This window comes from Zootoca vivipara, chromosome 6, assembly GCF_963506605.1.
Source record: "Zootoca vivipara chromosome 6, rZooViv1.1, whole genome shotgun sequence".
In the NCBI taxonomy this organism is placed as follows: Eukaryota; Metazoa; Chordata; class Lepidosauria; order Squamata; family Lacertidae; genus Zootoca; species Zootoca vivipara.
The window spans coordinates 50,018,223-50,040,563 of NC_083281.1; the positions used below are offsets into that span (position 1 = coordinate 50,018,223).

Below are 22,341 nucleotides of genomic sequence, written 5' to 3' on the forward strand. Positions count from 1 at the left end.
TGAAGGCTATTTACTTGGTATAGAACTCTATAAAGGCTTTTCATGTCAATCTATAGAGGTTTCTTGCCTTGACTTCAGCTGACCCAGATATGGAATTTCTTGAGGTCTTGACCGAAGGCTTGGAGCGAGTGTTACTTGTCAGAGGTGGTGGCCGAGAAGTCATCACCATCTACTCTTGATCCAAACAGAACAGCATCTGACACCACTTACCCTCTTTATGATAAAAAGACATTCCTGTTTTTGATGGAAAATTGGGCTTTTCTTTTTCTCTGCCTCTATCTGAACTATTCTCTTCCCCTCAAAGCGTACACAAATCACTGTATGTCTATAATGCATGTTCCACTGCATTATTCCAGTTCCAACATACATATCTCTTTTGGGGTGTGATTGTATTGTACCATTCTGCTTAGGGACACATTTAATCATGACTCTGATGTAGCTCTGCTTCTGCTTTCATATTATGGCAGATGTTTGTACAGTTCTGATACCGAACCTCCTTTTTTTAAGGAAATAAAAGTGCAGAATTTTTAGTAACTGAATGTAATATATTAGAACTGAGCTCTGTTATCAGGTAGGAATATTTTAAACAAATACTTTACCATAGGGTATAGAGGGGGCACTTTGCAGGGCAGCTAGTTTCTGCTGCTGCTGATCCTCTGTAACTTGTAAGTAACAGAGGGGGAAGTAACCTAACCAGCACTGTCTAAATCATTGGTGGCTGTGCTGTGGCCTTCCAGATGTTTTTGGACTACCTTCAGCCCCAGCCAGCTTGGAGGGCCACAAGTTAGCCATCACTTTTTTAAAAAAATATACACACAATTTTTGTAAACTCAGCTCCAAATTTGTGTTGAATAAAAAAAATACATTTTGATAAACATTTTAAATTATGAAAATTATGTACAATATGCAAGAGAGTGGAAATGACCGTGTCTTCCCCCTTATTTATTTTTCTATTTATTTGTTAGAAACATGGCAGTAAGAAAGTAACCAGTGTAGACTAATGATTGTCGTCTGCTCCCTGCAGGCCATATTTAGCTGGAACTGTCTGTTACAAATGCATAGCTAGATGTTTTAAGTTTATTTAAATAAATTAGATCAAAATTGGTGTGTAGTTCTGCTGTTTCAAATAGTTGCAGGCTACCATGCTGTAAATGGATAGATTGTACTTGTACAAGAATGTCAATGCACCCTTTGGGTGCATACTGGTCACAGATTGAGGGTTGCCGGGGGGTGGGGGAGGAAAGCTTTTTATAACCAGGAAGTCTAAAGGTTGTTTTTTATCGCACCCATTAAGTTGTATTTACTGTACAGGAGGTCTGTATTTTTTTCAAATAAAATATTGCATTCACTTTAGCTAATGTCATCTATCCTGGGAGGAGTACCATTCCTCTGTATGTATCCTCTGGAGAAGCAAAACCGAGTGATCAATTTGACATGGGACACTTTGACATGCAAGTGGCCCTACCCATCTTGTCAATCGACTGGCATCAGGCGCCTCTCAAGCCATGGTTTGAATGGAGTGCCTTTTTCTATCACCCTGGAGGGAGACAAGGAACAGTCATCCAGCACTTTAACTGTATACTGTAGTACTTTTATGGTAAAGTATTGTTTTATTTTCTCAGTGGTTCATTTTTTTCTACCATTGCTTTGAAATGCTAATTATTAAGCACTGCAATAATTATTTAAAACTTGGTTTACATTGTGTCCCCCTCCCCGAAAAGGTGGTGTTATGTCATTAACTAAATCATTAGGACTACAGTGGAAGGTGACAGACTATCCTTTATTGGAGGTTTTTAAGCAGAGATGGATGGCAATCTTGGGATTCTTTACCGTAGCTGTGCTCCTGGATTGCAGAGGGTAAATGACCCTTGGATTCTCTTGCAATCCTACAGTTCTATGATTCTAGCCACAGTTGCAAAGGAGGAATTAGTGCACTTTTTTAACTTTCAGCAACAGGCTGCAAATAAGGCATGCCTAGGAGGTGAGTGGTTTGTAACTAATGAGCACAAATTCCATTTTGTAAAGCAAAGCAAATGTTATCAAAGCATTTACTTGGGATCCATTAGCCACAAATCTATGGGTTACAACCCCCACATCACTGCCCATCTACTCTTCCTGCACTTGTAAGCATCAAGTCCATTCGTCATGCATTGCATTGCAGACTAACTTGAACACTTAGCTATAGACTGAAGGATTTCCCTGCAGATTTAAGTTATACAGACTACATTCATTCCCACTCATCTTTGCATGAGCCTACCAGAAACTTGTTTTTATCATGTAAAGGCATTTGCCAATGCAAAAGGAGTTATTTTTGTAAAAACTAACACAAAGTTTTAACTGTTAGCTACCTTTTAATCTCTCAAAATAGTACAAACCCATGTAAATTTTAGTGCCAATCAGCCTTTATACACACAAACGCACATACCACTGATGTATACATACATTTAAAAATAAAATTTCTACCCAAAACAAATCAGATAAGATTTTACAAGTTAATATTTCTAAAACACACAACCCCCCCTGAAATCTGGCATTCATCAAGCCACTGTGTAGAAATAACCCTGCCACAGTCCATAATATCTGGTACTTTTTTCTCCCTTGCAATTTCAGCTGTGCCTTCAAAGGCAATTTACTCCAGATGATGACAGCTGAGGGCAGTGGCAGACTTCTGCCAGGCAACTTTGGGAGAGTAGTTCCACCTACCAAAAGAAGCGAGAGAGAGACCTTGGCAAAAAGGATAAAGGTGTGTCACGGTGGGATTTGGAAAAGCTTAAGCACACACAGCTCTTGAATTATGGCCATCATAAAAACAAAGGCCATACAAATGGCACAAAATCATTGTAGTACACATGAGCTTGGAGTTCTCAACTGATAAGCTTGCTTTACAAACATCACACATTGTTACTGACTAAAGTTTACTATACAAGCTACTCCACCCTTCAGCGTTGTTGCTTTGTACAGATTGTTCTAGTATATACAATGTAATTTTTTCCTCGCTCCCTGCCAAAAAACCTCAACCCAACTTAAACATATATTTTTTCTGACTGTTGAACCTCCATTCTAAGCTGCGCTTCCAGAATAAATCAATGTCTCTTACCAGGTGACTTTATAAATAACACACCAAAGGAAACCCAGTTCCTCTAGGAGTAGAATTTGCTGTTGCTGACTCTCTTCTCCCTCAGTCTGAAAGAGAACAAAGGGGGGGAAAGTCAGCCTTGTGGCAAGACATGCATCTATCCAAGTCCCCCGCCTTGCCAGCACTGCATTTATATAGCAGTTGATATCTGAGGAAATACATACTGTAATTTTAAGGGGGGAAAACACTAAGAGTCATCATTGTAAACTGATTTTTTTAACATTCAAGTGGTGTATAAATATTATTAAATAGGAGGCTGTAAATTAAATCTTCACATTTATTGAACATTTGATTGATTATAGTCTTAATTCTCTATGTGCCACCTCCATATATGCTAGAACTGTGGAGCTGCCTTGTTCTCTCTAGCATTGTAAAACTGCTGCCTTCCAGCTGGAAGACAGCCCTGTTTGTTGAGTTCAAGAAGCCAGGCCTATTTGGGCTGAGAAAATAGTTCCTAGAACATCAAGGTGAAACAAAGGTAATTTATTGGACTCTTCCCTGCACTTCCTTTATTTATGCTATATTATCCAGGACCTTTGGGGATTTCTTGGGAGCAGTGTCACCATCAAAGTACCTCTTGTTGCATGTCTCTTGATACACTTGCAGCTGACCCTCATTCTTATTGAACTCTTGCAATAAATCATCTCGGCTGGGATTCTTTAAGTTCCGTCGGGTGTCATATAACTGATTGTTCAGCTCTGCTTGGCGCTGTCGTAGTTGCCGAAATGATGAGTAGAGATCTTCTTCACCTTCCTTCAAAGCGAAAAGAAAGCCCTTCTTGCAATGCACACACCATGATCAAATCAAAGTTAAGCACTTCTTTTACTGTCCCACTGATTTTAATAAGGAATTGCTCATTGTTCTCCCATTAAAGGAACTGGACTGGGTCTATATCAGGGGCCATGTTACACCTGACTGCAGAATAATAGAAAACTTGCAACAAAGTTACTAATACAAATGGGTTGGAGTCAAAGGGGTGTAAGCCAAAGGCACTTGCAGGCCCAGGCCATGCACTCCCAGCACCTCCACTGAAATGAGCTACCAGTAAAAGACACCACGCAATAAATCAAATCAGGCCACAACTTTGTCTACAGATGAAGAGGTTTGGCAGATGGGTAACTATTTACAGTTGTACCTTGGATCTTGAACGCCGCAAACCAGGAAGTGAGTGTTCTGGTTTGTGAACGTTCTTTGGCACCCGAACGTCCAACGGGGCTTCTGTGGCTTCCAATTAGCTGCAGGAGCTTCCTGCAGCCAATCAGAACCAGCACTTTGGAAGTCAAATGGACTTCTGGAACTGATTCGACTTCCAAGGTACGACTATATTTCCGGCCCGCCTGCCAGGATTCCAATGACTTACATCAAATAAGGGGATTGCCACCTAGAGGAGCTCTGAGGCCCAGGTACAGAAGCAACTCTTTCACGAATCCCTTTAACGTGATGCCCTATTTCTGGAGGGAAAGATCGAGGATACAACACACACACCCCCAATCTAAGACTAAGGTTTGTTGTTGTTGTTTAGTCATTTAGTCGTGTCCGACTCTTCGTGACCCCATGGACCAGAGCACGCCAGGCACTCCTGTCTTCCACTGCCTCCTGCAGTTTGGTCAAACTCATGTTCGTAGCTTCGAGAACACTGTCCAACCAGACTAAGGTTGGCCAATGCCTAAACCGCCAGTTGTGATGATTACTATGAGGTAGGCAAAAACCCAGGCCACAGCCAATTCGCAGGATAGGCAAATTCCTACCCGGCCCCGAAAACGGCAATCACAGTTATAGCAAGGCCAAATCAGGATGTAAAATGCAGCAATGATGGAGTGGGTTGACAAGAGATCTGGGTGCTGGGGCTAACATGGGCAACTTTAAATCCCCCAGGAGTGGACCTGAGGGAAGCCCGATTGCTCTGTCAGGCCCGTCCCCAGAGTGTGTCCTGCCCTCCAAGCCAGTCTGCCATTGATCAATCCAGCAGGCTGGCGCAGAGCCAGATTTCAAGTTGGAAGCTCACACTCAGCCTGGGGACAACTCCCCAACACCCAGCAATCCAGCGTCGGCAAGGGAGGCGCTGGCCGTCCCGCAATGCTGCCGCATTGCAGACTTCCATTCATGTTTGCAATTTCCACCAACTCTCCCTTCTAGCAGCAATCACTGCTTAACATCTCATTCAATGACCTGCCAATGCTTAAAAGTGGCTTTCAAGGGCTATGCTGCAGAAAAGACTACAGCAAAAACCCATACAGGAAACAGAACTCTGCCGGAGGTTATTAGGTACCAACCCAAGAATGGTATTTATATAGCTATTTCACATACATTAGCTTGGTAAACCTTGCAACACATGGTTTGTAAACGCGTGCTGATGCTCAAACAACATTGCAATTTTTTTATATGTACTTTTAGGTGTGTGGGGGGGGAAATGTCATTAGGATTGCAGCATGTTGGGTGGAGCATCCTTCCTTCCCCAGCTTTAATCCTGATGAACATACATCCCATGCAGCAGCAGTTAGTTTTAGAGAAATAGCTCCCACTGACATGAATGGGGTTCATATCCCCCCACCAATTTTGCAAATACAGCTGCAAAGATGGTGAGGGGACATTTTGGTGCATGGTAGGTCTCCATCCTAGTGGATGGTGGAAATCAAACAGCTTCTGCACTTACCAGGATCTGCTGCATCTCACAATAAACCAAGAGGGAAGCCAGCTCTATATCCTCACTGTATCCATTTTTGAGAGGGACAGACCGAAAGCCTAAAGGGGTAGGATTAGAAAAGTTATCTTATAACTTCAAGGCTGCCCCAAACTCGTACACATGATGGAACAGCCTATAGCTCACCTGTTCTATTCTTGAAAGTAGAACAGAGTTTGGAGATTTACTAGGAAGCAGCAGGCAGAGCAGGAAAGACAGGGCATCATGGAGAATCGCAAGACAGTCACATGAACCAGAGCTGGAAAAAACCACAAGCTGCCACAAGGTATCTCAATTTCTGCAACAGTTCAAAAAGCAAAGTAGAATCTAAGCTAGCCAGACAATCTTTAGCAGGGATTTATTTCAGGATTCATTCCAGGTTCAGAGTGTGATGAAGACTGAAAGAATTAACTCCATCATAGCTGAAGTTTATTACTGACATAGGAATAAGCTCACTGTAGCAGGACTGATAATGCTGAAGAGGGGCTTCCCCAAGAGGAAAAAAATTCAGCCATTAAATTCACATTTATTGCATCCCCATCTCAAAATAGCTTAAATACTACATACAGAGCTTATTTCTTTTGCACCAAAAAAACTTGCAGATTTTCTATGGCCACTGATTTATTGCTGATTCACCATTCAAAATCTCTCATGAGAGACAAATATAGAAAAAAAATCAAGAATTCTTAATACTGTACCTGCTCTACCGTACTTTGAATAGCTGTTTGCATGTTTTATTTTGTAAAGAGTCTTGTCCATAAATGATTTTAAATAAAATATAAATTCAGAAAAAGGCAAGATAAAAATATTGTTCCAGGGGTTAGGAATTATTAAGCAGTTATTTCTGTATATCTAGAGCAGCATGAATAAGCAAAGAATTACAGAAAGCCTAAGGAAATGAAAGATGTAGTTGCAGAATTTATCATTCAAGCACTGGATAATTAACTCCAGGTGGGGGTTTATGCATGATGAAACACTGAGCGTTGGCATGTCAGGAAAATCTTGACAAAGGTGAGTCAAAAGCTTGCAAGCCAGAACAGTTAAGGTTTTACTTGGTTTCAGGTTCCAGGGCCTGGATGATCAGCATGGTTATGGCAAAAAAACAACAACCTTAGCTTACCACATACAATAAGATCTAATAAAGTGTTTTATTTATGTATGTATGGTATGCACAGAATGAGACTCAGACTCCCCCAGGTTAATTCAGCAGTCACTTATGGTCGATCAGTATCAGTTGAGGGAGACTTTCCTAGCTCCCCTTTTGGTGTGCAGCAAACATGTCGCCCAGGATCTGAAACCCAAAGAAATGTGCAAATTATCAAAACCTTTGTTCAACCTGTCAGTGTTATACTTGATATTTACCTGATTTGATTCCTTTGATGGGAAAAGTGCCATGTGCTAAGAAGTTGGGGTCACTGAACATGTCTTCCTCATAGACAACGAAGCGCAGAAATGCTAGGCTGGGGTCATAGATTTCAAACTTCACTTGCTCTTGAGATGCCCAGACTGGATTAAGGCCATTGTCATCTGTAATGAAACGAACATTTCACAATATAAAGCAAGCAACTGTGACATTCTACGCCTCCACGATTTGAGGCAAGTGTAGAACATTTGGAGGTGTTTAGTCGTTTTTATTCTGAAGTGGGTCAGCCCATTCAAGCTTGAACACCTCAGAAAAAGAAGAAAGGAAGCTAAACTCTTTGGAGGCTAATGTGGACTCAAATCACAGGAGATGCAAGATGTTGGCTGAGCGAACTCAGGAGTCTTTGGTTGCAGACACAGAGTGGCAACTGCTTTTACTAATAAAGGCCAAGAAAAAGCAATTATGAAATAATCTGGCAGCAGTATGATCTTCAGCGATGCTGATGTCAAAATATTCTCCATCCTCTTTCTCTGGGTTATCTTCAAGAATAATCAGAAGCACAGAGCAAGACAATGGCTTCTGTTGATTTATTTATTTATTAGGAGAATGCAGACAGAGAAAGGACAAACAGCCAATAAGTTGGAATTAAAAGAGTGCCAAAGAATTATAAAGGGGGGGGTGGGACCTGACTGCCTCACTGATATACTTCTTGCAGGGAAGTTGGTGTGTGGTATTCAGTGCTAGTTCTACTCAAAGTAGACTCAATGAAGTTAATAGATATGACAAAGTTTGGTTCAATAATTTTAATGGGTAATTCCAAAAGTAACTTGTGCACCATCCTTCCAAAGTTCCATTAATGTCGAGAAGAGTGTCAAGTACACTGTCAATTCCCTCCAACAGAAGTGCTTAACTTTGGATAGAACACGTCCCAGGTTTTCAAGAAAATGCTGAAGGTGTACTGAAGACATTCCAAGGAGTCACTTTTTCTATCCTTTGTAAGTAACTAGGGGAGTTTTAAAATGATGCAATTCTTATTATTAAACACTTGTAAAGCAGCTGCTTCTTAAGTGCTATAAAACATGAAGCAGACCCTGCTCACAACCTAGTAGAGATGCTATAAAAGGAAATGGGAAGGGGAAAGGAGAGGAAACATTCAAGCAGCTGTACCTTCACTGGAGCCAAGTTGGGCTTCCCCTTGCCATGATGTTCCTCCTGGGTGGCTGGAGTTGGCACTCCTTCAACTATGCCATACCAGGTTGCAATGCTATGTAACATGATCAATTGCTCTGCTTGTTTTAATTTGTTTATGATTCTGTTTATGATACTGCTATTCCAGCCAAGGATCTTTATGATAGTTATTTGGCCGAGAGACATAGTGGTTGCCCCACGTTTACACAGTAAATTCTGAAGATGAATGTAGACTTGAACATGACTCTCTGTGCCCTAATTCCAACACACTGCACAACTTCTTTCTTTTATATTGCTGCAGAACCCATATTTCCATAGAGAGTTACGAAGTACTTACTCACAACAGTTGTCTTGAATTTACTGTTATCATATTCAGCCCCACAAATTTCTACCTCCACAAATGGGCAGGCAATACTTCTTCCAAGCTTGGGAAGATGGCGAGCTCCGATTACCTGTTTCAGAAAGTTTAACTGAGTTGCTGATTTTTTTAAAAATACATCCCACCTTTCCTCCAAGAGATCTCAACATGGCCTACACCAGGCATCCCCAAACTGTGCGGCCTTCCAGATGTTTTGGCCTACAACTCCCATGATCCCTAGCTAACAGGACCAGTGGTCGGGGAAGATGGGAATTGTAGTCCAAAACATCTGGAGGGCCGAAGTTTGGGGATGCCTGGCCTACACACTTCTTCCCTTCCTCACATCAACCCTTTGAAGTAGGTTAGGCTGCGACACAATGCCAGACCCAAGGTCACCCTGTGAGCAACATGGCTGAATGGGAATTTGAACCCATGTCCTAGTCCAACACCAAACAGCTAAATTATGCAGGTATCTCCCGCCCGCAAAAAACAAACAAACATTAAGTCACAACTGATTTCAACAAGTGATCCAGGTCCACCCACTGAAACCAATGTGACTTAAGAGCTCAGTTTTTGCTGTGAGCGAAACAGACCTTCAAGATGATGCCACCAATATACTTTAAGTTAGGACTTAATCTTAATCTTCAGGACAATGAGAATGACCTATATTATATTATGAAGTAAGTGGTAGAATTCGTTTAGCTTGTCTTTCTTCTAAGATGTTTTCTTCTAAATTCTGTTTTAGCAAATTTGTGGCAGAAATCCCTTATCTAAATAGAAAGGTATATAGGTAATTTGACTCAACCTTCTCAAGCGCAGGAAGACAAAAAAAATTGCCAAACATATATGCAACAGCAGGACAAGACTGTTTCTGTCTTCAGTGAGAGCAAGGCCAATCAACTCACAAGCAAGCACTGTTTGACACTGGGAAGGAACATATGTACTATGGGTGGGGTGTGCCACCAAACAGGCTACTGGTAGATACAACACAAAGAAGAGCTCCTTTCCACAAGGCATCTCTCCTAGAAGTTACACACTGCTGAGTCTGTAGAAGTACTGCTGAAAACAAAGTAAACATACTTTTACTGATGGGGAACATCTGGACTTCAGTTACAGTCATACCTCATGTTACGTCCGCTTCAGGATGCGTCTTTTTGGGATACGAACGTGCCGAACCCAGAAGTCCCGAAACCCGGGTTACTTCCGGGTTTGGCGCATCCGTAACCTGCACACATGCGCAGAAGTTCTAAATCATGCTTTGTGCATGCGTAGAAGCGCCAAATTGTGTGGCACGCATGCGCAGACACAGCACTTCAGGATGTGGCCTTTTCAGGTTGCGAACGGGCCTCCGGAACTGATCCCGCTTGCAACCAGTTCAGTACCACTGTAATCTGAAAGACTGCCTCCTTCCCCTACAAACCCTCTCAGGTGCCTTCTTGGATTTCCTTCACTTTAATAGACATGTGGAGTGGTGGCCTGGGAGAGGGCAAGCTCTATGGCAGCCCCTAGGCTATGGAACACCCTCCTCACAGAAGAGCGAACTTTCATTAAACAGCTTCCAGTCAGTGCTGAAGACCCACCTCTTTACCATGGCTATTGACACTTGAGATGTATAATTTTGGGATACACATTATTTTTGTTACTGTAGGTTGTTTTAAATACGGTTTTCATGTTGTAGTCCACCCTGGGACCTTAGGAGGAAGGGTGGGTAATAATTAAATTAATTAATAAGCAATTTTGTTATTTAAAATTAAAAAAATCATTTACCCTCACTGTCAAAATCATCTGTAGTTTCTTCTTGGATTCATTTGGCACGGGGTCATACGCCTCACTCCTCATGCTTTCTGGCTGCAGTACATAGCCAGTCCGCCCATTAAGGGAAAACAAGGCATGATTCATTTGCATGTATTTATCTAGAGAAAGAATTAAAAGATGTGTTAGCCAGATTTCCTACATTAACAAATCTAAAGGGATTAGAAAAACGTTAAATAATAAAGACAACTGGTATCACATTTTCCCCAAATACATGAATTCAGCAATTCAGGATGTATGAAAAAAACAATTAAGCAGGATACCATGGAAGGAAAGAGGTGCTTACTTATAAAGTGATGGGTGGGTTGAGAAATGGGTAAAATCTTCCATTGTGAGATTTTTACCTGGTGTCTGGAAATTAAGAGCCACCATCTGTGATCCACAAAACCAGAAACGAAAAGGATCATAATTTGAGGAATCTACTCTCTGCCCTTTTGGGTATATTCGTGTCAGTCCCTTCTGATTATATTTCAGTAGATCAGCAGGCTTCTGCTTGACAATGCCTTCTGCTTTGGTCTCCACAAAGGAACGGATTTCTTTGTAATCAGGATTTTCTACAAGAGAGAGGTGGGAAGAAGCCACTCATTAATATAATATATGCCTTCACTGAAGTTTTGTAATATTGATGGCAAGTTTCATTGTCCCTTGACAATGTCCCTTCTCCAAGGGCCAATGTTTTTGGCACTGGTGCTACATCAAGTCCAATCAATGGTTCCAGGACATATTATAAACTGCATTCAGCCCTTTACACCTTGTGCAGCTTTGACTCTGTGGTCTAAGCAAGCCAGAAAACAGGATGCAGCAAAGTAGCAGGGAAGCAGGCAAATTTGCTTAATTAAGCCCACGCTGAAATGTAATTTTAATCATGTATATTTCTTTTTAAAATGCAGGCTTCATTTATAGCTTGATAAATTTCATGTCTCCTTGTTTTTAACATCCAGTTTTATACATATATCTAATGAATGTTTTGTAACACATTTAGAGGATTTTTGTCAATTAAGCAGTGTATAAACTTTTGAGATATATGTACAAACTTAAGTGTAGCTAATTTCTTTATTTTTTATGATTTTAGAATTTTATGAAGTTTTAATTATGTGGCATTTTTAAAAAAGAGCTGGCAGTCTATATGTAAGCCTATTCCCTGAGTTTCGCCACTTTTGCAATGCACTGTAGGGCAACCAGGTAATGGAAGTTAACAAATGGTTGCATTGAGGAGGGCTAGCTTAATTTCAGTGGCTCCCACTGAGTTCTATGAAATATGAGAAGCAGGTTACTACAATTTGAAAGGACTGCCAACAGGTCATACAACCTGCTCAGAAAATGGGATCACTGGGTGTGAAGGGCAGCCTCAGAACCCACTCTAATGATGTCTTCAAGCACACCAATTTATTGTATCCTACATAAGTATGGACGCGGGTGGCGCTGTGGGTTAAACCACAGAGCCTAGGGCTTGCCGATCAGAAGGTCGGCAGTTCGAATCTCCGCGACGGGGTGAGCTCCCGTTGCTCGGTCCCAGCTCCTGCCAACCTAGCAGTTCGAAAGCATTTCAAGTGCAAGTAGATAAATAGGTACCGCTACAGCGGGAAGGTAAACGGCGTTTCCGTGTGCTGCTCTGGTTCCCCAGAAGCGGCTTAGTCATGCTGGCCACATGACCTGGAAGCTGTACGCCGGCTCCCTTAGCCAATAACGCGAGATGAGCGCCGCAACCCCAGAGTCGGTCTTTCCCCTTTACAAAAGCATGGAGGGCTATCAATGCAAGCCACTCTCCCTGACACTGGTGGCCCAGCCTAAACCCTCTGATAGTTGCCACTAACCTCAAAAAGGTACTCCAGAGAATTACATTGCCTCAAAGTCTGAATCCCCTCTTAAGAGGCCTCTGGATATAAAGATCCATTAACAACATTAGGTACCCAGCTTTCATGCTCAGCCACTATTGCAGCTAGAAATGCCTAAATCTTCGGTTGCAATTTTAAACCATTATTTTTAATCCTGCCCCAACCAAGCAGGCAATCAATAACTGAATCTCATAGTCATGTTTTTGAAGACTGGTTAAGTTTTCTCCCAGTGTTCCATTCTCCACACTAGGCCAACCAAACTCGCTCTTTCTCTCTCACTCCTCAGGCATCTAAACCTCCTTTGAATATTTGTTGCTATTCTCTAGACACATCCTAGTATACTCTTTGATCATGTCTAGCAATCTAGCAGGTGAAGAGTTCAAATTCATAATTAAAAATGCATTACCTAGGTTGTCCTTTGTTTTACTCGTGGGTATGCAATATACCACCAAATCAGACAATTCCATGGCAATTAACTGCTTCTTCTCCCAGAACACTCTGAAATTCTCCTGAGGATTTAACACAGTTAAAACATTAGTCATCTGCACTGAGATCACTCAGCTGGTGTCAGAGAAACAGAAAATTGTGAAACCAAATTTTCAACTTTAGATTTGTCTCTGCACACTCCCTTTATCCCTGCACGCTTTCTGTCCCCAAATTGCAGTGGTGCTGAAACAAGAGCTCGGATTCAACTAACTGGCTCTGGTAGTAGAGCCCTGCACAAAGACTTCCCTACTTTTCAAGTATGAACTCTGACTTTCAGGTTCTGTGTGGGGTTGTTTTTTTAAAAAAGGAAAAACAAATTTTGGCCGTGCAGAGCCAAAAAAGCCCTGAACTTCCACCACCAAAAAAAATCCTGCTTTGATTTCATAGTCACACTTTGAAGTATTATTTTCAAGTTAAAACTTGCATGCTGTTGGCACATAAAGCAAAACACAAAGATGCATATTATGCTTTCATGATACAGTGGAACCTCAGTTTACGAACTTAATCCGTTCTGGAAGTCCATTCTTAAACCGAAACCGTTCTTAAACCGAGGCGCATTTTCCCTAATAAGGCCTCCTGCCACCGGTGCCCTTCCACCATTCGGATTCCGTTCTTAGACCGAGGTAAAGTTCGCAAACCAGGACTTCGTAAACCGAATCGTTCATAAACAGGACTGTTCTTAAACCGAGGTACCACTGTATTGGAAACCACTCAGCTATTCCTTTGAAATATGGCATGATATAGAATTTTTAAAATGGTGATTATAAAGGCTTCTCTCAAAGCACCTTTGCTTTGCTTGCAAGGGAATCAGATGTTGGGTGTGGACCATGTTACTGGTCCTTCAGTCTTTGCTCAAATCAAAATCACTCTCATTAAAAATTAAGTGCTGGGAATTATGGCTTCCGTAGTACCTCTTCAGTAGTTTTCGTTGTGATTTCCCTGACACTTTGATACCATACAAATAGCTCTTCCACCTTTTCTGTTGCAAATTCAACAGGAGCATCTTCATGATTCTTGGGTTCCAGGATAAAGACAAAAGACTTTCCATGTTTTCCCTGTGTCATTTTTACTATTGGGAATCCAAAACAATAAATCATATGTACATAATAAACACGTCTTAAGACATCAAATAGCACTTTAGAGAAGTTTGCACCAGATCCTGGTAGGATCCCATTAATCACTGAAAGCAAGCATTTATTACAAAACAGTAATATTAAAAGTCTCAGCATTCTTCAATTGCTCTATAGTATCCTTTGATTCACATGAGAGCAGCTTACAGACTGGGGCACCTTAAAGACTGACAATTTCATTTATAACATAAGCTTTAATGGACCAGAGTTCACTACACTAGATACCATAATAAATTTGGCATTATCTATTTGTAGTTTATTTATCATGGCTTATTATTGTTATTTAATTGATTTCTATACTGCTCTTCCCCCGAGGATCACAGGGTGGTTACAGTATAAAAACACAGAAACACACAACACAGTAAAAAACGAAAACGATACCCTCCCCATCCCACAATTTAAAAGACCATAGATTAGCCAAAGGCCTGGGAGAAGAGGAAGGCTTTTGCCTGATGCCTAGGAGAGCATTCTACAAGCGAGGAGCTACCGCAGAACAGACCCGCTCTCATGTTGCCACCCTCCAGACCTCTCACAGAAGTGGCACATGAAAAAGGCCTCAGCCCATAATCTGTTAAGACTTTCAGGTGCCACAAGACACCCGTAGTTGTTTTCATATCTTTTCAAATTCCATTTTAATGCTTTGGGGACCATACACTTATTCAGTGTACAACCACAGTTGTACAAGAATATTTTTAAGTTGCAAAAAGGCAACAATACCAGCTTCTTCTGCCTCACAGAAACACTCTACCATTTTATGAACCTTTTGAGTGCATTTTTATTTGAGATTGTGCCCTCCCCACTCTTTTCTGAGCATGCATTAAATCCATACTTTTAAAAGAGGAGTACATCTGCTCCCTCTCACCTCCAAATGAGCACCCCCCCCCTCCAAAGCATAGGTGCCAAGTTCCGGATTGAAAAATCCAGGATCAGCAGTGCCGCAGCACCGGAAGTCACTTCTACACACTTCCGGACATGCGTAGAAGCGACTTCCGATGCCACTGTACCCATTTCCAAAATGTCCACAGCGCCAGAAGTCGCTTCTACGTAGAAGCGACTTCCGGTGCCGGCGCAGCACCAGAAGAACATAGCCGCCGGCAGGAGCTCCACAATCCGGGGGAATACGGGATATTTTGCCATTCGGGACACCTGTGGGATATGGTAAGAAAGAACGGGGGTTTCCCGGGGAAAATGGGGTACTTGGCAGCTATGCTCCAAAATTATACTTGGATAAGAAATTGCAGTATTGCCCTTCAGAAGAAGACTTGTCATTCAAAAATTAAAATACAGTTCAGAAATATTTGGGGTGATAATACAGAGAGACTAAAACTGAGCAATCGATAAAGGATATAAAAAAAAAATAGGTAGACTTGACGAACTATTTTCTCTCTCTCTCTCTCTCTCTCACATGCACATAAACATACACGCACAAGCTGCTTTACATGTAAGGAGTCAGGAAGTCAGAGGGATACATACCAACGTTATACTTATTGAGATCCAAAATACCCCGGCATAATGACCCTAAAGGATTGTCCTCAATTATCTGAAATGAAAAGATTTATTATATTTGAATTTGGTTGTTTTGCCCCCTTTATCAAATGTCCTCGGAATGTAAAAAAAATGAATTCATTAAATTCCCAGGACCAATGCTTAAAAAATGATATTCATTCACCATGAAGGAAGAATTAGTGCTTAAGCAGAGCTTCTGGATCACTAATTAAGCAGTTTTGCTGCTTAATTAAACTGCTACAGTGATATGACCAACTCGTTTTTCAAGTTTGCCTTCAATCTATACTTTCTACTTATTTTGTAGCTGACAGAACATAGGAACTACATTCATATTCATTCCTGAAGTGTATGGGTTTCCTGTCACTGAATAATATTAGTAACCATAAAAAATTAAACTGCTTGGTGATAATAAGATTAAGAAAGTCCATTTATTACTACCAAAGCTAGTAATTATTAACATTCTAATAGTTGCCTTCCTTGAAATTCAATGGCAGAGCTGGAAAGCTTTTCAGAAGATCAGGTTCTCCTTTCTGAGACCATTGCAGATTTTTCACGCTCCATTACGTTCTTAACCAATACAGCTAAGTATCCTTTCCCCAGTTTGATAGTCTTATCCTCTGGGTGCTGGCATAACTAACACTGAACACCAATATTTTTATTAATTTTTAAAAGTTACTTATAAAAGTGTATTATCATGGGAAGCAAAATACCTCCCAAAAAGCTCTGTGCATTAACACACAGCTCATGCATATTTTTGCCTAAGCATTGCACATGAACAGGCCAGTTTCTGCATATACTTTAGTGCCTATTCAGGCATGCAATCACAGACTTGGTACAGCACTTCTGAAGACACACCTGTTTAGGCAGAACTGAATTTCTGATTTTATTGTTTTAACTGGTGGGTGAAGTGTTTAAGAGTTTCTGATTGTCATGTTTTATAATAGATCATTTTATTGCATGGTTTAATTGAGGTTGCTTTAATGCCCCAATGGAATTGTCACTGTGTGCTTTAATTATGTACAGTCATACCTTGGGGCACATATGCTTCAGGTTGCGTACGTTCGGGTTGCGTACTCCGCAAACCCAGAAGTATTTTTTGGCGTGCGTGTGGTCTGCGCATGTGCAGAAGTGTTCTGCACAGGTCACGCATGTGCAGAAGTGCAATATCGTGCATGCACAAAATGGACACTCAGGGTGCGTACTTTTTGGGGTGCGAACGGCACCCCGGAACGGATTGAGTACGTAACTCAAGGTACCACTGTATTGATTTTATAGTTTTAAACTGCTTGGAAGCCATACTGAGTGCTGGAGGGAAGGCTGCTCCCTGCTGCAAGGCCCATTTCCACCTGGCCTAGGGGCAGAGCCCAGACTCACCCTGGACAGCTAAGAGAGGCTCCTAGGAGGCCACTGGGACATTGCTGGAACAACTCTTGGGTTGGGACAACTGACTAAAATGTTTTAAATGGTTCAAATTTTGGTTCCTCTGTTTTGTTTTTGTCGGGTTGGTGTTGGTTAAATGTTTAGTTGGGGTTGGCAGCTATTTTAATTTGGGTATAACTGTAAACTGTTTATTATTGTTGTTGTTATTGGTTTCTACTGATTTATTGGTTTGTTTGTTGCTTGTGTAGGATATTTTGTTTTTTAATGTTTGATGTTTTGTTGTGTTTTTATATATGTTGTAAGCCGCCCAGGGTGGCTGGGAAAACCTAGCAAGATGGGAGGGATATAAATTAAAAAATTATTAGTGTTATCATTATTATTACTGGCATGTGAGTCGTATGAAAATAAATACTCCACAAGACTGCCACCTCTTTAGAAATAGGGAGAAATTGTCACATGCCAAGAATCTCAAAGCTGACAATACACATTCTTCATACAGAGAAGTGTTAAAGAGCTACGAAGCCCAACTTTCTGTTTGTGTGCACAGCACAGTACTATATACAATCCCACCTTTTGTCCAAAATGTTGCATCTCTGTACGCATGTGTGAAAGCATCCAGAAAGGCAACCTTTCACACAGAAGGGTCTGAATGCATTTTTTGGAATAACTGAATGGATTTGGTGAATAACATAAACTCTAGAAACAAGTATCTTCCTACCTGATTCTCAAGATCTTCCATGTTATCAGAGGACATGTCTTCCACGTAATTGGCTGGGAAGTAGTGCTGAACTTTGTACCCATAATCGCCTTTCCACCTGAGAGAGAGAGAGGGGGAAACATGTACCAATCAAATTTGAGACACCATACCCAAATGAGATACTATAGAGAGGTTCACATTTTTTTAAAAAAAAATGCTCAAAGGCACGTAATGAAATCTATGGTTAAGACACAGTTTGGTCTACAGAAAACATCACCCAACTCGTAGCAAAAAAATATAAAAGCTGTCTTCTTACCAGCCACCAACTTCTTTTGAGACATTATGAATTAAAGCCCCTCGGCAAAAAGTCAGCTCATCGTCTCTTTTCGCTTGGTAGTCGTACAAGGCTTTAACAGTTCTCTGTGGCTTCAAGAGAAACAAATGGAAAGGAGCTTTAGGTCAAAGTGAATTTGGGGGAACAACCACAAACACTGGAATACAATCCAGAAACAATGGATTGTATTGCCCTCCAGAAATTTTGCTGGCAGGAGCTGTTGGGAGCTGTAGCCTATAGGTTTGGCAAAGGCTAAGTTAGGCTATAGTCAGTCTCAAGTCTCTCTCTCTCTCTCTCTCTCTCTCTCTCTCTCTCTCTCTCACACACACACACACACACACACACACACTTTCCAACCCGCCCCAAATACACCTTTACCTACAATCAGTCGTTTCAATTCTCTAAACAGGAAATTAAGATAAAGGATCTCTCAGCTATTCTTTTCTCTCAGATCAAGAATAAGTTTGAGCAAAGCTTTAACATACCACAGAAGGTGTTATTTCACCAGGTTCCACATATGCCTTCACTTCATATAATGAGCTAGGATCTTTCTCCTAAGATTGAAAAAGGAAAGAAAGTAAATTGCACAGCTAGAAAAAAGTAACTCAAAGCTTTTTAGTTAATGTGCTAACATAAGAAAGTACACGATCCAAATATACTTGTAGCAATTGAGCAGAGTCTTGTGATTTCCCCACCCTATCATAGCTTTGGGGATTAAAAAAAAGTGTCAGTAGGATTTTGGCAAAGGTTTCTGCCTGGTTTTTCATTTTAAAACTAGAAATTGAAGCTTTCATAGTGATTTTCAGCAAGTTTATTGTGTTTTTAATGTTTTGTTGGGAGCTGCCCAGAGTGGCTGGGGCAATCCATTCAGATGGTCAACATATAAACAATAAAATTATTTATTATTATTATTAGCAGTATTTTCTTTAAGACCTAGGGAAAAATAATTACTATTCTTTTATCTATTGAACTCATTGGTGAAAAGAATTTAAATTATGTGCCTTTGCTTTCTGCACAGAAAAGAATAAATTTTCTCACACATGGATCCCCTTGTGTGGGATAAGGACTTAGGACAAAAATGCTGGCTAAGGCAATAGAAGTTATAGTCCAAAATCTGGAGAGCAGAATGATTTAGTATATTCATCTTCCATTTCAAAACAAAAATTGTAGACTGTAGGTAGACATTTGGAATCATTGGCTTGCCATTGGCCAGACACACTGGTCAAAAGAAAGAACTACTAGCCAACTAGGCCTTCTTGCATGTCACTAGGGTAGATAGGACTAAAGTCCACAGCAAAATATTTAGGGCATGCACCAGCATAAAACATTATGATCTCTTAATCAGAATGCGAAGCTGGTTTCAAATCACAGGTAAGCAAACTCCCTGGTTTTCTATTTACAGTATTAATTTTAAGGGATTCCTACTTTTACACCAAGTGTTACCACCTTGGATCCCATTATCCATAGCTAGAAAGCAATGGTCTTCCCAGAGCATTAAATATTGGTCTGGAGAACATTCTGAAGGCACATGAAGGCATGCTCCAGTGCTGAAGCTCAGCTGGTTCTGCTTTATATGCTGCCTGGGATGGGCAAGGGGCCTAGGTACCATCGATAATTCTGAAAATCCCAAAATGCTCAGCAGGCTAAAGCTGCCTTTAGGATGACCTCTTGTGGGTGGAGGGAGAAATATACTATTACGCAATAAATCCCTGAAAGCAACCCAGCATTCTATGCGAAGCCTTGGCGCTTTGCTTAAAAAGTTAAAATGCTTGCCGTGCTGTAGCGCTCCAGCAGCTCCTCCGTCACAGGATAGCGCAGTTTCATCTTCCTATACAACGGGTGCTTCTCATAGTAGTTCACCAGTTCCACTAAACTCTCAAAATAAGCAGATGTTCCCATGACAAAGAGGCGGCCTTCTCGTTTGATTCGGCAATGTTTCACTTTCCCCTCAGCTCTGTGGGATTAAACAGTGGTGAGCAAGCTTTAGAAAAAGACCAAAAAAAACCCAGCCATATCATATCCTCAAGCTTTGAAGTGGCATTTTCATTTCCCTCCTATTTAGGTTACTTCTTGCAGGAGTGATATGGTTATCTAGAGATAGATTGGGGGGGGGGGTTGAATTTCCTGGTTCAGAAATGCACATCTCAGGGCCTTGCAGTACTTGCCTTGTGCATAAGGTCAGCATTACAAGCTCTGAAATTCTTGTGTTTAATCCACTGCTTCCTCATTCCCACCTAGTCAGCCCCTACACCACCCACACCCACCTATCTTCCAACCCCCTACTTTGCCAGTATGACAATAGGATCTTAATTTGTGCCACTGGGGCAGCCACCATGCAGAGTAAGCAGCTCTTAGCTAGGTCCTTCCTGCACTGTAGCACTAACACAGATAGTGAACAGAGTGGAGAACTGCCACCCATTAGTCCAGCTGAACCAGGTAACTTGGCCTTATCTCTGTTGCTTCAGGCTTGATTCCTGTGTCTTGCATCTCTTTGCTTTCCTTGGGCCTCTGCTTTACGGAATGTAGCCATCTACCTGCTTTGTCCACTTTCATGCTTCTGGCCCCTCCGATAGCCATTCACTGTTACCCACCTTGTGTCTGAACTGGACTACATACTCCCCTCTGGTCCTTGAAACAAATAGCTTTAAGGTCCAACCTGCAGATCATCCATGTCAGGTCAGGTCATATTTACAAAGTTTGTGTCTCACCTGAAAGTCATGGCATAGGAATTGGGTTCGTCCCTCTTCCTTATCAAAAAGGCTCCATCTCTAGGAATTCGCATCAGCATATCCTCAGCTTCTCCTCTGCTCAGGTTACTGTAGTACCAACTACAAAAAACAGGAAGAGAGGTGGTTTCAGAGCTTGACATATTCCCATTAACTCAAGGATAAAGTTGTGGCATTGAGATAAAAGGCATTAAGTCAGTGATATAATTGTGATTTCAGGCATCAGATGCTCAGTGATGTATAGACTTTGTCCCAGTTATAAAAGAAAAAAAATAGCAAGTTACTGCTAAATGCCGAGAGCATGTTTCTGTCACTTTCACACTGCATAAGAAGCCCAAACAAGACAATTTGGAGTCTGGAAAAGAACATGCATGTGGCTGTAGGAAGGAGGAAGTCATCCTAACATCTAATAGAGCAATAATACAAACAGTGAGTTTTTATTGACGGACAACAGCAGTGTATTTCTTTTGGAGGCAAGGAGAATGATCTTACCATTGCTATCAATCTCGTACCAATTTTATAACTAAAAATAGATTTAAGACAACATCCCGTGGTAGTTCCTCCTTGGTTTGCACCTGAACACAGCAGGAGTGGGGAACTGTATCCAGTCAGCTTACTGTAACTGCCCATCACCAGGCATGGTTTCGATTTAAACTGCACCATTAGAGCATAGAGGTGCTTAGGCGGGGTGAGTTTAATTCTCCTCCCGACTGCCATTGATTGCATGGTAGGTACTAATTCAAAGTGCATTTCAGTTGGATTCTGTGAGGAAGAAAGCTCTTGGCAGGCACGAGTATCTAAAGCACCTAATCTACCTGACACATCAGACCAGTCAGTCCTGCTTTATATATCCTGGTTTACAGTCCTGGTAAACTAATGGATCTATTAGAGATCGTTTGGCTTCGAGAGATGTGCACAACAGCGAGGCAAATGCTGGTATTGCCCCACTGCCTATCATGCCCTGAACTTGCTCTCCTGTCATCACTGTTGCAGCCTTTTGTAACTGGGGAAAGTTTGATTTACTGATAGGCATATCTGGCAGTTCAATTGTGAAGCTGCATTCACTGAAGAACTTGCCAAGTGTCTTTTTGCTGCTGTTGCTTCTGTGTTCACCATTAGAGGGAGATCTGTCTCCATTCCACTCACCGCCTCCTCCTCCTCCTCCCACAGGACTGCACTAGCCCTTTCCTGTGCATTAGTGGCACAGCCTGAAGGAGGAGAACTCGAGACACTCAAGATCATACCTAGGGTATAACTATTATGAAAAGTCATCGACTGGGAGGATCACAAACTAACAAACCTTCTCCACTTATCTGACAGGCTGGCCCAGTTACTCCAAAATAAACCAACACATACCAACACTTGCAAAAGGAAATCAACATTTAACATTGGAACACAGACTGTAAGGAGCTGTACCAACGTAATAAAAGTAAACACGAAATGAGCAGGATATCCTGCGATACAAATGAAGTCTAGATATGCTCCTTGAATGGCAGTTTCCAACCACCATTCCAGCTCATAGCAAAACAATAAGAATTAAAACAAAACTTGGGTGTCATTTAAAAGCAGAAAGAGAAGAGAAGGGACTCAGCAGGAGCATCCCACATAACTAAAATTTCCTCAGTCTGCCTTGGTCTGCTACCTTGGTGCTCTTGGTTTTCCAGCAGGCTTAATATTCTCCCTTTCTGGACGGTTTAAGTCAAAGAACAT

The 22,341-nt window shown here is 41.4% G+C and overlaps 2 protein-coding genes across 12 annotated transcripts in view; one reads left to right on the top strand and one right to left on the bottom strand.

The window, feature by feature from the left end:
* Nucleotides 1–2,721, top strand: part of SLC12A4 (solute carrier family 12 member 4) — a 69,728-nt gene extending 67,007 nt beyond the window's left edge. The window contains exon 24 of the mRNA XM_035120938.2: nucleotides 88–2,721. Within this exon, the coding sequence (XP_034976829.2) occupies nucleotides 88–179 (92 nt within the window). The 3' untranslated portion in view covers nucleotides 180–2,721. The remainder of the gene's footprint in view (nucleotides 1–87) is intronic.
* Nucleotides 2,381–22,341, bottom strand: part of PLCG2 (phospholipase C gamma 2) — a 67,188-nt gene continuing 47,227 nt past the window's right edge. For 6 of the 11 annotated variants that reach the window (XM_035120930.2, XM_035120936.2, XM_035120929.2 and 3 more), the window contains 15 exons: nucleotides 20,614–20,733; nucleotides 19,679–19,859; nucleotides 18,391–18,459; nucleotides 17,888–17,997; nucleotides 17,593–17,689; nucleotides 15,462–15,528; nucleotides 13,770–13,927; nucleotides 12,779–12,881; nucleotides 10,882–11,091; nucleotides 10,493–10,638; nucleotides 8,705–8,819; nucleotides 7,179–7,343; nucleotides 5,790–5,878; nucleotides 3,711–3,889; nucleotides 2,381–2,699 (listed from right to left, as the gene is read on the bottom strand). In XM_035120930.2, the coding sequence (XP_034976821.1) occupies nucleotides 2,630–2,699; nucleotides 3,711–3,889; nucleotides 5,790–5,878; nucleotides 7,179–7,343; nucleotides 8,705–8,819; nucleotides 10,493–10,638; nucleotides 10,882–11,091; nucleotides 12,779–12,881; nucleotides 13,770–13,927; nucleotides 15,462–15,528; nucleotides 17,593–17,689; nucleotides 17,888–17,997; nucleotides 18,391–18,459; nucleotides 19,679–19,859; nucleotides 20,614–20,733 (1,879 nt within the window). In that variant the 3' untranslated portion in view covers nucleotides 2,381–2,629. Of the gene's footprint in view, nucleotides 3,184–3,710; nucleotides 3,890–5,789; nucleotides 5,879–5,963; nucleotides 7,108–7,178; nucleotides 7,344–8,704; nucleotides 8,820–10,492; nucleotides 10,639–10,881; nucleotides 11,092–12,778; nucleotides 12,882–13,769; nucleotides 13,928–15,461; nucleotides 15,529–17,592; nucleotides 17,690–17,887; nucleotides 17,998–18,390; nucleotides 18,460–19,678; nucleotides 19,860–20,613; nucleotides 20,734–22,341 lie in introns of those variants that run through there. The other 5 variants (XM_035120933.2, XM_035120934.2, XM_060275959.1 and 2 more) reach the window with 5 other exon arrangements.